The sequence below is a fragment of the Phoenix dactylifera genome, chromosome 2 (genome assembly GCF_009389715.1).
Source record: "Phoenix dactylifera cultivar Barhee BC4 chromosome 2, palm_55x_up_171113_PBpolish2nd_filt_p, whole genome shotgun sequence".
NCBI lineage: Eukaryota > Viridiplantae > Streptophyta > Magnoliopsida > Arecales > Arecaceae > Phoenix > Phoenix dactylifera.
Window position 1 is genome coordinate 14,314,622 of NC_052393.1, and position 15,531 is coordinate 14,330,152.

At 40.1% G+C, this 15,531-nt stretch overlaps 1 protein-coding gene across 7 annotated transcripts; it reads right to left on the bottom strand.

The window, feature by feature from the left end:
• Positions 1-14,652, bottom strand: LOC103721289 (histone-lysine N-methyltransferase family member SUVH9-like). 7 transcript variants are annotated; one of them, XM_008811433.4, is made up of 3 exons: positions 12,436-14,652; positions 6,342-6,434; positions 1-373 (listed from the first exon to the last, which is right to left on the bottom strand). In XM_008811433.4, the coding sequence occupies exon 1, from the start codon at positions 14,525-14,527 to the stop codon at positions 12,530-12,532; it is 1,998 nt and encodes a 665-aa protein (XP_008809655.2). In that variant the 5' UTR covers positions 14,528-14,652; the 3' UTR covers positions 1-373; positions 6,342-6,434; positions 12,436-12,529. The 7 variants fall into 7 exon arrangements, with proteins under 7 accessions (XP_008809655.2, XP_017701712.2, XP_008809654.2 ...); XM_017846223.3 differs by lacking the exon at positions 6,342-6,434 and having other exon boundaries at positions 12,451-14,652; XM_008811432.4 differs by lacking the exon at positions 6,342-6,434.
• Positions 14,653-15,531: the final 879 nt, after the last annotated feature.

Below are 15,531 nucleotides of genomic sequence, written 5' to 3' on the forward strand. Positions count from 1 at the left end.
TTCCCAAAACCATGCAATGGATATGTTAACCGCAAAAGCAAAGACTATGCCATAGATACTTGGCATCAGGACATGTTTATGGGCCATAAGTTGTCTGCATGGCTGCTTGTCAATAATGTAGAAGGAAATTGTAAGATTGTTCATACATGCTCACAGGACATAGATACAAGATTCAGTGCAAAAAATTGCTCATACATGATATACATGAAAATTGTGATCCAAGTCTTACAATTGGCAATTGTTAATTTCTTTTGACTTCACAGAGTATTCTTCATGATTTCAAAAAGCAAAGGGCCAAGAAGACAATGGAAGGCACCCTTGCATGCATTCCCGAGAGGCCCACAAGTGCATGTAGAATCCACCTGATGTCTAGCTGAAAGAAACCAAAAGGCAACTTTCATCAGTTTCAGTAAATGCTCCTTATAAATCAACAATTTAAACTATCTCAGACAATCAAAATTTACAAAAATTAACTTATAGAATCCTGAAATTTTCAAAAGCTCCCAGGATCCATAAATTGTCATTAATCACTATTTACAGAGAACTAATGCCAGTGCATAAAAACCAACATAGGTCAAGTCAAATACTTAAAAAAAATTGAACTGTCAACAGCATTTAAAAAATTGGAAAAATCTCATATCACAAGAACCTTGAAAAATTAGCACAGGGATCATGCATGTCTGAGATCGTTCACAATGCATGTAATCAGAAAATGCAAATGCATGGTATATCCGCCAGGTCCCACAAATCATCACTGATCAAATTAAGCTAAGAGCTAATGCCAGCATACTGCTAAAGTGGAGATATAAAATCTTTCAGATGAAGTCCTAACAATAATGTGCACAGAGGAATTTCATATTTTGTTTGGACAGCATCTCTCAACTCAGAGTTTCTGGAGAAAGGAAAAACAATATCTATTAATAAAACAATTTATCCATTACATGACTTCTAAGTTTAAAGTTCTGCTTTGAAGCATTTTGTCCCACCTCCCTGACATCTTCAAGTTAAGCTTTTCTCCAGGCATCAATTGATGCTGCATCATTTGATTGCTGTCAATTGATGCTCAAGTATCTTGTTTCAGCCTCAGTCAGCACACGTTTCCCAAAAACAAACCAGAGATAATTTATGTTTCCTTATTTGTTAGATCTCACACGCATCCATCTCTGGTCCTGCTTTTCTTTATTAAAGCAAACTTGGCATCAATTTTTTGACAGTTATATAGTGAAGGACAACATCAATCATTTATAGGAGTTGTTTTTCTAGATGTTCTATAAACAACTCGACTCTAAATGGGAGTAGTTGCTCAAGGCTATCTCACTTCCACAATTTTATCCACATCAAGTCAACATGCAGAAATAACAGATTATACTCATGTTCGAAACAATGTCATAGTGCAGCCAATACTCCATATAAAGGGATAGTTTTATATCCCATCATAATGGAATAGTGGCCATTATTTGCCCAAGACAGCCCTGGACTGGATTTATTTGAGAATAGAATATTTGCTGTTCTACGGGCCGTTATTAACCATTACATGGGAGATAAATAGCAACAGATTAATTAATTGAAGCACCATTCACCAAATAAAGAATTCATTTTCCAGTTAGCGAGGAGTTTTAAACTTGAAAATATTTATTTATTCAGATGAACAGTGAATATATCGATACATAGCCATTATTCCCATTATATAGCCATTGTAACAAGATAACAGCTAAATAACAGCCATCATTTAAAAATCCATTATGCCTATATAACATAACAGGAGACCTCCAAAACTGCTATGAATGTCATTATTAATGTTGTGTCACACGACATTTATTCTTTGGTCTGAGAATTTTCCTGTCAAAATTTGCATAAAAACAAACAGTTAATTAGCTTTTTAATATTTCCGAATAGGCAAAAAATACATAAAGGACAAAAAAATAAAGTTGAAACCAAAATGAATGTCATAATACGAAACCATAAATAAGTTTAAAATTCTAGTACTTTCTTTAAAAAAGTACTTTATTATTTTAATTACCTTTTGGTAATCCAGCTTAGTCCCCCTTGGACAATGGGGTGCTATAGCTGAACCTGTTAAGTCTTGAGAACAAGTCTTTGACAAGACAGGTTAACGAGTTCTATTAATATTAAGATAAAAGGTCAGGTATACAGCAAAGCAGAACAAAGAAACTTGGAAACACGAAAACATGAAGTAATGCAAGCTACTTTGTAGCATTGCCTCTTATATAATGTTCTATGATTTATTGATAATCTGAAGAGCTACAAAAATGGTGGTCAAGGTTTGCCATACCGGTCGGTACCGGTGTGTACCATACCATACGGCATGCGGTACATAGTGTACCGAGTGTCAATATGCCGAACCGGCCTCCGTACCGGGCGAAGTGACATAATAATAGGATGGTATCGATATGGGTTCGATACTGAAATGGCCGACCTTAATGGTGGCACTCCTTGGAGTGCAGAAATGAAACGCATTTTCTGTACTTTTATGGTACCTATGGTTTGAGATACTGATATGTACCGAACCATGTCATATAACAGATGCTAGGTTTTCAACTAGCAATGCAGATCCCTGTATCATCAAGGAGCACATCTGCATAATGTTTGCATATAAGTATGGATCAACATCAATGTGTATCGATTGGCGGGTTAGGAGACAGTATATCTCTACATCTTCCAACGATAAGTGCTAGAATAACTTGGACCCTCTGGACCCACAATATTTGTTATGCTAGGTTTGCGACATCTCTTCGTTAAGTGCAAGCATAATAGCTTTTATTGGGCCACTCTCATAACGTTAATCTAATATCCATATGCAATGTCATACTGATATTGGATGCTGATTTAACAAAAACATGCATAAGTCAGAGGGTTTTCATATAAGATATGCTCATAGAAGGGAAACATGTTTTGATATTCAAAACATAAAATATTTAGATTAAACTGGCTTTGAAAAATTTTACATAGGAAAATTAAGGTTTTCTAGGTATTTCTGGCAGATTTTGCACCGCCTTTTGCATTTCCACATGCATGGTTTTGGCAATACTTGGCAATCTACATCATGAAGTTTGCAATTTAAAGCATACGAGCATGATAATATGCAATATGGTATATCCTGAATATTGCATGTAATTGGCCCACCAAAATCTCACCTCCCGTATACCATATCTTTATATATTTCTCAAACAATTCCAAACGCTTGCATCATTGTCTGTGTTACTCATATATGCATCCAGTTACTAGAATCCATTCAGATATGCATGGATATTTATCGGTCTTTTTTTCTAATTGCAGATTCTAATAGAGAAAGTTGGATTTGAAAATGAATTTGACTCACTATAATAATGTCAAAAGTAGCCAAGGATGCATGAATTTAAATGAACTTTGCAAAATGTCAATTTTCTAAAATTCTTGAGCTAATTGGAGGAAGTTTGGATGAGATACATGCACATTGGAAGAACTTAACAAATAGTATTTTTTAATATTTTTTATGCAATATTTAAATATGTATATATTAGTTGAAATTTTTCTATGTAACCCCATATCTACTTCCCCTCCCCTTCTCTTGTTGACTCAGATATTTGTAGTGTCTGAATTTGACTTATGTCTGTGTCCATGCGACACTGATCATTGCCCATCAATCAACACTTCAGCAGAACTAGGTAAAACATGCACAACGTAAGCATTCAGAATCTTTTAAATAATGACGGCAACCTCACAAGTCATAAAATGGACCTAAGAAAGAAAAAGAACCAAGCATGAATACCAACACAAGCAAAAATAACAAACTAGCTGTCACCTCGGAGACTGGTATAGACACGATATGCCGATGGATCTTAGCTTAATGAACGAAACCCTATAAATCTGAGCTCAAGCATGCGTAAGGTTAAGAAGTTGCTGCAGTATGCGAGCAGCAACAAGACTGCATGAAACCTATGTGGTGCACAGACACCTAGACCTAGGTTGATTGAATTTAAAATAATATAAAAAAGTGAATTTCAAAAATAAGTATATTTTGTAGAAAATTAGAAATAAATATGAAGAGGTGAAAACTAAGAAAAATAATTAGTCAAACATTAAGCAGCAATTAAGTGATAGTACTACCAGAATAGTGGAGTGGCAAGAGTGATAGGACGAGGGAGAGAGGAGTAAGAGATGGAGCAGACAAAGAAGCAGGAAATGGCGTAGAAATGGGATAAAAAAGAAAAGTGATACGGACAGTATAAGATGAAGAGGAGATGAATAGGAGCAGCATGGAGAGGCAAATGACTACCAAGGGCAGCATAGTTTAGGGGCAGAAGGAGGAAGGAGGGAGGGGGGCAGGAGGGGCGAGGGAGGAGAAGGAAGGATGAGATGAAGAGTACCTCAGTTGCTATTTCTAGATTTCCGCCACCCACCATTTTCCGATGTATGCTTCTTGCTGCGCATTGCTTGACCACTGGAGCCTCTATTTCCTCTCTCACCTTTCTCACCACTTGCGCTTGAGGGAACAAGTGAAAATGAGTTTCTATAACCTGCCTAGACCCACATGTGCTCGGCTAACTTTCATGAAAACCAACTTGTTTGGTCACTGTGAGTGTCCGCTAAGCAGCTTGACTCTATACAGGGCTGCCTGGGCCCTAAGTGCAATAGCCAGGGGATTACCGCTGTCTAGGTGGCAGAATAGGTAGCCCAAGTGAGTACCCTTTAGAAGAGAGCACGCTCTAGGGGTCTATTATGTCAACCCACTAGCTCTAGTAATCAACTATATGTAAGAACCTCTCTATTTTCCAAAATAAGCGGTTGGATGTATAGATCAAGGTATCAATCATAAAACACTACCACATAATGATTCCGTAAAGCTAGAATATGTCATGTGGTGAAAACATGGCCCATCATCACCTTATCCTCCCAAGTTATTGAGTTTACAAGTTATGGTCCCATTGAAGGAGATGAACATCAATAATCTTATGACATGCCCCATTACGATACTTGGCACCAGAAATGACCAAAGGAACCTATTAAATCTAATGACTAGTTTGTCCAAGCTTGTGAAGAGAAAAAAACAGAAAATAGCAAAGAACTCAGTATGAACACCTTGCATGTCAGATTAGAGGACACCCTCAAAATGATCCAAATGCTTAGTGTAAAATACTCTGAACTAAATGGAAAGAACTAAACAAGAAAAAAGTCCCCCATCCTTAAAACTATATAGCCAAATGAAATTGATATACAACTAAGCAAGGTCTGCGATACCGGCCGTATTGATGTACCGGTACGCACCGGCACCGGTACAGTACCGGTACTGGACCGAACCGGGTTGGGGACACAGCGCGCGAGAGTGCATCTTCGTTTCCCTCGGTTTCTCCACTTAAAACTGGAACCCGAACGAGTTTTCACGCGCCGTTTTCCTCGCGGGCGCGTTTCCCTCGCGAGCCGGATTGCTTCTTCCCGAGCCTTCTGGTGTCTTCTCTTCTCTCCTCCGCTCTTCTCCCGCGAGCAAGCCCCGACGAGGATGCTCTCTCCTCCGCTCTTCTCCCGCGGGCAAGCCCCGACGAGGATGCTCTCTCCTCCGCTCTTCTCCCGTGGGCAAGCCCCGATGAGGATGCTCTCTCCTCTGCTCTTCTCCCGCGGGCAAGCCCCGACGAGGATGCTCTCTCCTCCGCTCTTCTCCTGCGAGCAAATCCCAATGAGGCCTGGTACCGGTAAGTCTCCTCTTCTTCTTCTCTTCTTTCTCTTCTTCTTCCTCTTCTTCTTCTTCTTCTTCTCTTCTTTCTCTTCTTCTTCCTCTTCTCTCTTCATCTTTCTTCCTCTTCTTTCCTGTTCTTCTTCTTCCCCGATCGGTTCTGACCCAGAAGGGGTCGGAACCGATTTTATATGCCGTATTGTACCGGTGCGTGTATCTAAAGGACATGATCTCAGATTAAGTATCAACTTCAATAGCACATACTTCATCATCTGAAAATCATCTTGTTGCTAATAATTTTTAAAAGTTATATAACATTAAAACATAATCCTGGAACTTAGCCCCTTAGCATTCCTAATTATAACATAACGCCAATTTATTGTTCACATGTTTAGCTTCCAATGTTCATATGTACTTAGTATTACATTTTCACCACCATTCCTAGAATCACAACATAAATAAACATGTTCTTATGCTAAGTCTTCTCTGCCTCTCTTAAAATGAATCCTCCCAGATAGTGCTAGATTACCTCCACCATCACACTACAACCACATTTGAAGTTATTCCAAATTACAAGTGATTGATGATAGAAGGTACAAAAAGCATATTCGCAGGCATGATATAAAGGGACAAGCAAATCAAACAGCTTTAATCAAATCGAACTATCCCATACAAGAAAATTATATTATCTTTTGCAGGGATCAACTTCCACCCAAGCTTGTCGATGACTGAGGTCTTGTAAGTAGCCTTCAAACCAGCACTTAACCTGTATACACCTAATCCACACTGAAAGCTGATACATGTAATCTGCTGCCAATTGATAATATCATAATTTTGACAAGCTACATTTTTGACCTAAGATCACGTAAAAAGATCACGAAGAAATGAAAATTGAAAGGTGAAACCAAGCTATTTTGTTTGAAATAAGCACACTGAAAAACTATATTATTAGTGAATTGCAGGTTAAACATAAGAATATCACCCTTTTTCCACATATTTCAAGCTAGCACCCATTCTAACCACCACACACATACAACCAAATATTACAAGTTTTATAATTCTGATTCGAGAAACATAATCTATACTACATAAAAGAGAACAGTAAACCTTTTGTCCAGAAGCTATAACAGCCCTTCAATCTAATCGAAAAAAATATTGGCCATTAAAATTGCTCTCCAAGGGACCCCTAATATAACTAAAATTCCAAAAATTGGAAGAAAATCGTTACAAAACTACAGCTATAGATTTTGGCCACTTTTTTGACCCAAAGGGCATTGGAATTTCGCCAAGGGACGAGATATTAACCATAAATCCTAAAAGGTCCTCTTGAACAAGTCCAAGATCATTGAAATTCATTTGTGCAAAAGTTATGCCTTACCAAAAAAATCAAATAAAATGTCATTAAATTACAACAATAAATTTTAGCCATGTTTTGAGCAAAAGAACAGTAAAAGTTCATTGAGGGCTATTAGATATCAATTGTAGATCTCAAAAAGGTTTTTTCAATAAAACCAAGATCATCAAAATCTGTTATTTCTCTCACATGTTATTCCTCTTGAAAGATTGTTGGTTTCATGTGGACTGCGGACTTCAATGGTTTAATCTAATTTATCTCCAAACTACAACTATAACAGGAATTGTAATGCCATAATTATATAATTATATAATCATGTTGCATTACAGTTACATAATAATTATAATGTAATACACCCGGTAGCCTGACCTTATAAATATAACAATTATATAACAAAATTTTTTATTACAAACCTATAATTCTAACATGAATGTCTCAAGAGTGGGAAATGATAAGGACTAACCTTGGAGGGTGTAGCTATATTTTTCTTATGAAGTGGAACATTTTTAAAGTATCATCATGAAGGAATATTTTAAGGGAAAATGAACATGAGCAATCAAATCAAAAAATGACCCTGACAAATGTTTCAAGTAAAATTGAGGGAATCATCTCCCAGCATGGCTGATTTTCGAGAAGCAAACAAAAACAAAAGAGGAGAAGATAAGAAGGAAGAGGTATATGCTCATGAAAAGGGCAAGTCAGCATCTTCTATCATATGTTATCGAATACATAAAGCACTGACATTTTTTAATTTTTGCAAGAAGCTTATTAATCATAAAGAAAAAGGCATGAAAATGGGGAAAAATGATAACATTTCCATGCTAGACAATGGAAACAAAGAGCATTTATGTTAGTGTGCTAAAATGGACTTCAACCTAATGTCCCTTACGAGTTTCCAGTTCTCTGAGTAGTTTTTCGCCTCTCCACTAAAAAGCATCAATAGAAATCCAGGCATCAATGTCTTAGTATCTGGACATTTGGACTACACATGGACCTAGTAAGTTCATCTGGGATAGCTAGACCCAGGTTTTCATCAAGCTGGCTTGAGTCCAAGACCATGCTTAAGTCTGCAGGGTTAATCCCCAATTTCAAACCAATTTGACAAGTTGCATCAGGTTCATTTGGGTTAGATCAGGACGAATCCATAACTAACATGTTGGAAGATTGGGTCTGAACTCAAGAACCATGCTTGATCCTTTAATCTTAACTTCATCAGTGGGTTAGGTCCAAACCAGGTTGGATATCAGTCTTTCTAATATGGTTGCAACCCCTATAGGACAACATATGAACTGAATAACAATCTTCAGTTATAGGCAGAAATTCTCTGATAAAGTAACAGGCTTTGGTAAGAAAAATGAACCAACCTAGCATACTTGACCAATACATAGCTTGGTTAAGGGAGAGTCCATACTTGACCAACTCTTTCAGAAGATTAAACATAATAATGTTGGTTTTCAATTGCACTTAAATCCAGCTACGTTACTAAAATATCCTCCCCACCCTTATCTCTTTACCATGTACTTCCTGCCAAAAATTCAGAATCGTTTTTATATAAGGACTTCAATAAGATGCCCATGTGCATGCTCTGCATTGACAATATTGGATTCCACGCTTACACCTTTGATCCAGCTATACTAGCATTCTCCCATCCATCCATTATAGGTATCACCTTCTCATAAGAAAACTATTTCTCCTAGAATCAAAATCATTCTCTAGCAAGGACTTCCTATGTGCATGTTTGCATATGGTTTGTTTTTTCAGTTGGGGGGGCGGGGGCTGAGTGGGTAGCAAATGTAAACAGATGGAAAATTAGCTTTATCTTCAGCTACTTTGGTCAATTCTTTTTGGATTCTGAGATATTCTCAATTAAAGTGTTTTTGAAAAGAAAGAAGAAAACTTTTAGTTTAACCGTCCTATTTTGAGATTCAAATAAGAGAATTTGCCCTCCCACCAGACTACATGTGTCGAACCCTTTATGGATGGATGCAGCATCATATATCTCAAAAGGTTGTCCAAAATAAAAAAGCATCTCAAGCAAATGTTGCATGAGCAAGTTACAGCCTCTAGAAGTATTAATGTGCAAGCCAACTCTCAATGTGGCGGCTCTTGCTCCCGAAACTCGTCCAAACCAATCAAAAGTGACAAACTTGGTCCACGACATGTTAGGTGATCCTCTTGGATCAATATCCATCAAAGAAAAGCAGATATAAATATGGATAGACATCTAAGCGATTCGTATTTGAATATCCGATTCTGTTTGTACTTTGTAGTCTCTCTCATGAAAGAAAATAAGTGACAATGTTGACATGTCTTTAACTCAATTTTCTTTCCATGTAGCGAGGTCAATGATGTTGAATGCTTAAGGGAGCAAGGATGGTTAGTGTCTGACTAATTGGAAGGAGATGATGACCATGACACAAAGGGATTTAAGATCATAGGGGAAGCAGGGAAGATGGAAGAGGTTGGTGAGGTACTGAGGATGTTGAAAATGAGGTAGTCATGTTGAATCTGACCTAGATGATGATGACTAGGCCTAGCCAAGGACGGTTGTCATGTTAATGCTTGACAAGGCTCAAGATGGCCAGGCAGCATATAGGCCATAGATAGCAAAGTCAAGATCACCAGAGGATGGAATCTTGAAGAAATCAATGGTCAAGTTCGCATACATGGTGGGTGTAGATGTGGAGCGTCATGGAAGGCAAGAGTAGTGATAGAGAGGAGCATGAGACCAAAGGCGATCCAGTTTGTGCAGTTGTAGGTATATCGGAGGCCAATATACTTGAATACCCATTACACAAGTCTTGGTTTTGGGAGGAGCCGTTGCTAAGCCATCACACAATACATGAACAATCGAGGTTGCAAAAATCGACTTCTCCATTTTAGGGCCGAAAGGTCCCAATTGTCTCGAAGGAGGGAACTTGAAGCATTGAGCATATGGGTGGAGGAACTCTCCTCTTTTTTATTAGCTCCCTAAATCCCATCCAAACTTCAATAAGATGGACAAAAATATAAGAGGAGAAATATTTAGTGGAGTCTCGAAAGTAATTGAAGTATTGTTGGGAGACGGGGATGTGAGAGTAGTAGAATAAAGAACAAATAAAACAAAGGTCATGGGATTTTGACGTCGTCTGTGATTTGTTTCATGCTAAGAGAAAACAAGCATAGGTTTTGTTTTGGCTCGAAGTATCTTTTGGCTGATCTAAGACATGCCTCTAATAGGTTACTCTAGTGGGCGGGTGGATGACAACAGCTCCAGACAGTGAGGGTGGGCAAGATAGTGGAAGAAAATCATTTATTCAAACAGTTAATGAGTTCAAATCTCTATAGGGCCATAATAGCAATTCTATAAAACATCAAATTTCCATAACTAAATAAAGCTGACAGAGTTAACACTAAAATGGACATCAAGAACCATTTTTTCCATGTTCATTAAATACTAGGGGCTTCTTGTCTTTATCGAAAAAGGAGGACCTTTTTGGAATTAGGTTAGAAAGAACAGACTAGTTGTCAAGATCCCTTTTAGTAAATCATCCATATTTACTCATCAAGAAACTTCATTCTTCTGGACCACAATGCATTGTCACTAGAAATATGATATCTAAATGGATATGAGTACTAACTAGATAAAAGAACAGGGTTAACTAGAATAACCAGCTCTCTATAAACCAGATTCACAAGAAAATTAAGCCAAAGTGATTTAAAAAGTGGTGTCTGGAGAAACTATTGCTGCAATACAAAAGACGAGGTTGATATTAATATGAAGAATAAATAACTCACGAGTGATATACTTCTAACAAATAGGTTGAGATAAATTTATAAGAAGAATTGTAGCAAACTTGAGATCAAAGCGAATATATTAATATTCAATTCTAAAACATATTGGAGTCAATAATTCATCAAAAATATTAGACAACAAGTATTTGTACAAGAAAATCAACTGAACGAGTTTGGGGACGACTAGAAAAGAAAATACATGGGAACATTAGTTAACATGATACTGATGCAGAGAAAATTGTGATTTGCTTTCTCAATTGATTGTGGATTGATGTAGCGTTTAGTCTCTGAACATGCTCAGATGTTTGTATTTGAAACTCCCACCATGATCCATCCCCTTCGACTCAGTAGCTGTGGAGTTCCTTATAAGAGGGAAGAAAGTAGGTACTGCTATGAGGAACTAACATGATCAAGATGTGACACTTGAGCTTGCGGTGGTTGACCTTGCGATCTAAAGACAATTATCCCCAACTTAAGGAAAAAATTGAACATGAAAAATGGACCTGTCACAACTCAGGATGCAAATGTATTTAAACTTACAATTACAGAAAAATCACTGAAGGTGCACAAAAAAATTCTACAAATAAAAATTTGACTACAGCCATTAGCATACCATACCAAATAAAATCATGGCAAGGTAAAAAAAGCAAGCTTATAAAAGCATAATGTGTAACGTCCTATTTGGAGTATTAATAAAAAATACAGCAACTAAACCCATAGTTGAGAGCACTTGTGAAATGCAGATAAATCACAAAAACCATAAAATTCTTGTTAACAAGGTACCTCTGCTAACCTCTAACTTCCATTGACTAAAAGAGATTTACACTCTCAAGTCTCAACATAATTCTATTACTAGCCAATCTCACATTAGTTTTGAAAATGATGGTAAAGAGCCATCTATCATAGTAACTAATAATATTATTCATTTGCCACCTTCTAGATGAGTCCGTGCAAACCATGATTTCAAGGTTTCTAAAAGAGCATATAAAACATTTATTATGTTAACTAGAGCAACACTAACAAGGTCTTTTGTGAATTTGCATATACTTGAATATACTACTACCACCAACATATAAAAAAGTAGAATACAACACTATTTGTATGGACATGATATTTTGGCAGGTACTCCTAAGGTAGCCAAAAAAAATCCATGCCATACAGCATGAGGAATTGGCACAATTCAAGGGGGCAATGCAATACATGACAGGTTTGTGTTTTGAAGCACTAATCCTCTTGTTCCACATGACAATGGAATTTTTTTTTTTAGTACCAGGATGGGTCCCAAAGCATTTTTCTTTGGCATTAGACAACAAATAAGAGAGTTTCCATGTCTCAATATTTAAATAGTGAAATGTAGCGAAACATCATAATAAAAGTGAAAGATATGCATTTTTACTGAAAATGCAACTGTTATAGAAAAGGTTTTATTGCTTGCACACACTCTTACTGATCAGCAAACAGTTGTACAGAATGCATGTGAGTGCAAGCATGTGCATGTGTGTTTTCTAGGTTAGGTGAGGTAAATGCCATGGCATCAAAATTTGCTACCAAATTAAAGAAGGCTATTACAAGTAAATAGAAAGCAATGACATCAATAATGAGGAGAAAATTATATACTATAAAAGATTGAGTAGATTACCTTTGGAATGTTTACCCAACAAAAGCAGCTTCTGATGATAATGTTCACAGAAAAGACCATTATGACAGACTTCAACATTTTTAGCAATCTTTAACTACATCATTAGCCTCGCCACCCATTCATCCACCACACCATAGTCAATGCTGAGCTCTCTTAAAGGAGGGATGTTCTCCATTGCGAAAATCATTAGATGAGGATACGACACATTATAGTGATCATATACTACAAACTGCACAAAGACGTTCGGGCTGCAACTATGGCTCAAATAGCAAGCAACATTCCTTGCTCTTGAGACATCTATCGAACAGCTCAGATCAGGTAAAGAAGGAAAGTCAGGCGGCACATAATCTGGGAAGACATCAGATATGTCTCCCCATTCCACCCACCTTCCTGGAAATCTGCCAGGGCACACCAAACTGTCGCCATTCATCGAAAGCACCTCAGCTTGTTGCTTCATCAGCACAACCCCACTAAACTCACAGATAAAGGACCCGGCTCGAATCAAATCAAGTGACCGAACCCCCCACCCTGTCTCCCTTGATCTAAAAACCTCCAACCGTTTTCTCAACCCCTTCTGGCTCACCCGGTTAGGACAAGTTGGTGGGCACCGGCACATGGTGCCACACTCATATATCAATGGCTTCCCTTTCAAAAGCATCCCATTTCCATCAAAAGGAAACTCACCTCCATTCCTCTCTGCGCAACAGCAACCAACCGAGCAATTCGACGTACATTCACACCCGCCTCCTCCATCGGTGTGCTTTCCCTGAAAAGCAGCAAGAGGGTGAACGGGATGAGCAAGATACTCAAACAGCAAAGGATCCCGATCATCATCGATGTCATTGAACAGCGAGACAGGGAAATTCTCCTTCCCCATCGAAATGTCGAGGCTCAAATAACCAGCTGGCCGCACCCTCAGCGGGTGCACTTTCAAATCCTCGGCCAACTTCAGAATCACACTGCCCATCTCATCCTGCCCTTGCATTCTTATCAGCCTGTACTTGTACACACCGAACCCAGACTTCCCAGTATCCATCCAGCACTCCACAATCTTATACAACCCATCATAGACGTACACCTTTCCGGTGGGGCTCCGGTCGGACTTGATCCCTCGAATGACCCGAATCTCAATGCCATAATTCATGCTCCTTTCCAGTGCCAGATTTCCCCCCTCGAGCTTCTGATTAATGGAATGCTTCAGCTGGTTTCTTTCCCGGCCGCCGTGGCCGGTGTAGACAAGCACCACCCCACTATCGTCGTCGTCCTCATAGCCACCAGACACGATAATGCTAGTGGCGATTGGCTCACCGCTGGAGCTCCGGCTAGCCGGCACGTAGTCGATCCCGGCTTGCACCTGCCCATGGAGACCGATCACGCAGAGCTCCATCCGGAAGAAGAAGACGTCGCCGATGTTAATCCCAGGGATCGCCCCGATGATCCTCTTGTCCCGGTTCAGCCAGAGGTCGCGGTCCGCCATCAGCGCTGCCGCCTTGAGGTCGGCGCGGGTTCTCTTGGCAAGAAACCCCAAGCTCTCGGCTTTCTCCTCCTCCCGGATCAGGAGAGCCCGCAGGGACTCGAAGGTGATGCGGGTGCGGCGGACGAGGTCGCGGAAGTAGATCTGGTCGCGGACGCTGAGGGAGGAGACGCGGACCATCTCGGCCGACCGGGCCTTGCGGCGCTTGGAGACGACGAGGGCGGAGGAGGACCCGTTGCTCTCCGGCCCCGGAGCCGCCGGCGGCCCCGCCGGCGGGGCCGGGACGAGGGAGCGGGCGCCAGTGGCGCGGGGGACGGGACGCTTGTAGGAGGATAGGAAGAGCTGCGCGAGGCGGAAGTACTCGGCGAAGAGGGCGTCCTCATCGGCGGTAGGGGAGAGCTGCTGGAGAGGAGTGTGTACCTCCGGGCTAAGAAGGGAACTTAAGTTAGGGTTAGGGTTCGGGGGAGGGGGTTCTCGGGGCCCAGAGCCGTCCTCTGCCGGCGGAGAGGGGCCGTCGATGTCTGGCTGTTCGGGCTTAGGCTCGAGCTTGGGGAAGGGAAGCGGGTAGGGGACGAGGTTGAGGTCCGGGAATGGGGTCGCCGGAGGCGAGGAATCCATGGGATGGGAAATTTTTTTTTGTCCTTCTTGAAATATACTTTAGAATTTTAGTGGAGATCTTATGGAGAAGAAGGAAGGAGGCATGGGGGAAGAGTGGCCATGGTGTTAAAGAATGCCGGAAAATGACCGGGACCGCCCGAGAGGGGTTCTTAAATATATTTCTTGTTGTAGTGTTAATAGACCATGTATACCCCACCATCACCCAACTGACATAAACCGGCCTAGTTGAGGAAAATTTAACATAACACGGTTAATAACGTATGTGCTCGTCTGGGGTACGTCTCTTGGGTGCGCTTGCGGGGGTGACGGGATTGCAAAACTTAAAAATCCGAACCGCTGAGACGATGACTCGGATATGAAGTTGAGCGCCACCTGGCTTCAGAACACTTTATCGAGACTTATGCTTCAACTCATTTAATGACCCGTGACGGCCTTTTCCTGGTGGGGCCCAGTATGAAATCGGTTTTCCCCGCTAGGTGTCGGGAACTTCCGTGGGGTAGGAGGTATGATTTGGACCGCGGAGAGCCTGCAGCGGTCGGGGGCAACGCGATTCATTTCTTGCGGAAGGTAAGCCTAGTCCGGTGACTGGACCTCGGAGAGCGTTTCATCCTAGCTGGCTGACGGGTGGTTGGCAGAAGCGTGGGATGGTTCACACGTGTGACTCCCTGCAAAGAGTGGAGATGTGGGGACGCTGGACACGTGAGATGCACGTGTGATATTGGAGAATTTGGAAGTGCAAAACTTTTGAGGGCACCAATGCATTATATCTATCAAATTAAAATAAGGAATCCAGCTGGAGGGTGATGTCTTTTACCTCTTCTTTTAAGGCCGCACAATGCCCGATGTTTTAAATAATATCGGACAATATATACGATACAAAATATAAGTAATATGTTATTATAGTAAAATTATCTTTTAACCCTCTCAACTTTCCTCATATTGCCCATTTTAATTTTTTTCCCTGGATTCATTCAATATAATTTTTGTTGCAATCTAACCTCTCC

Coding starts and splice junctions, on each gene's coding strand:
- LOC103721289 (XM_017846223.3), bottom strand. CDS start 14,527: ATGGATTCCTCGCCTCCGGCGACCCCATTCCCGGACCTCAACCTCGTC.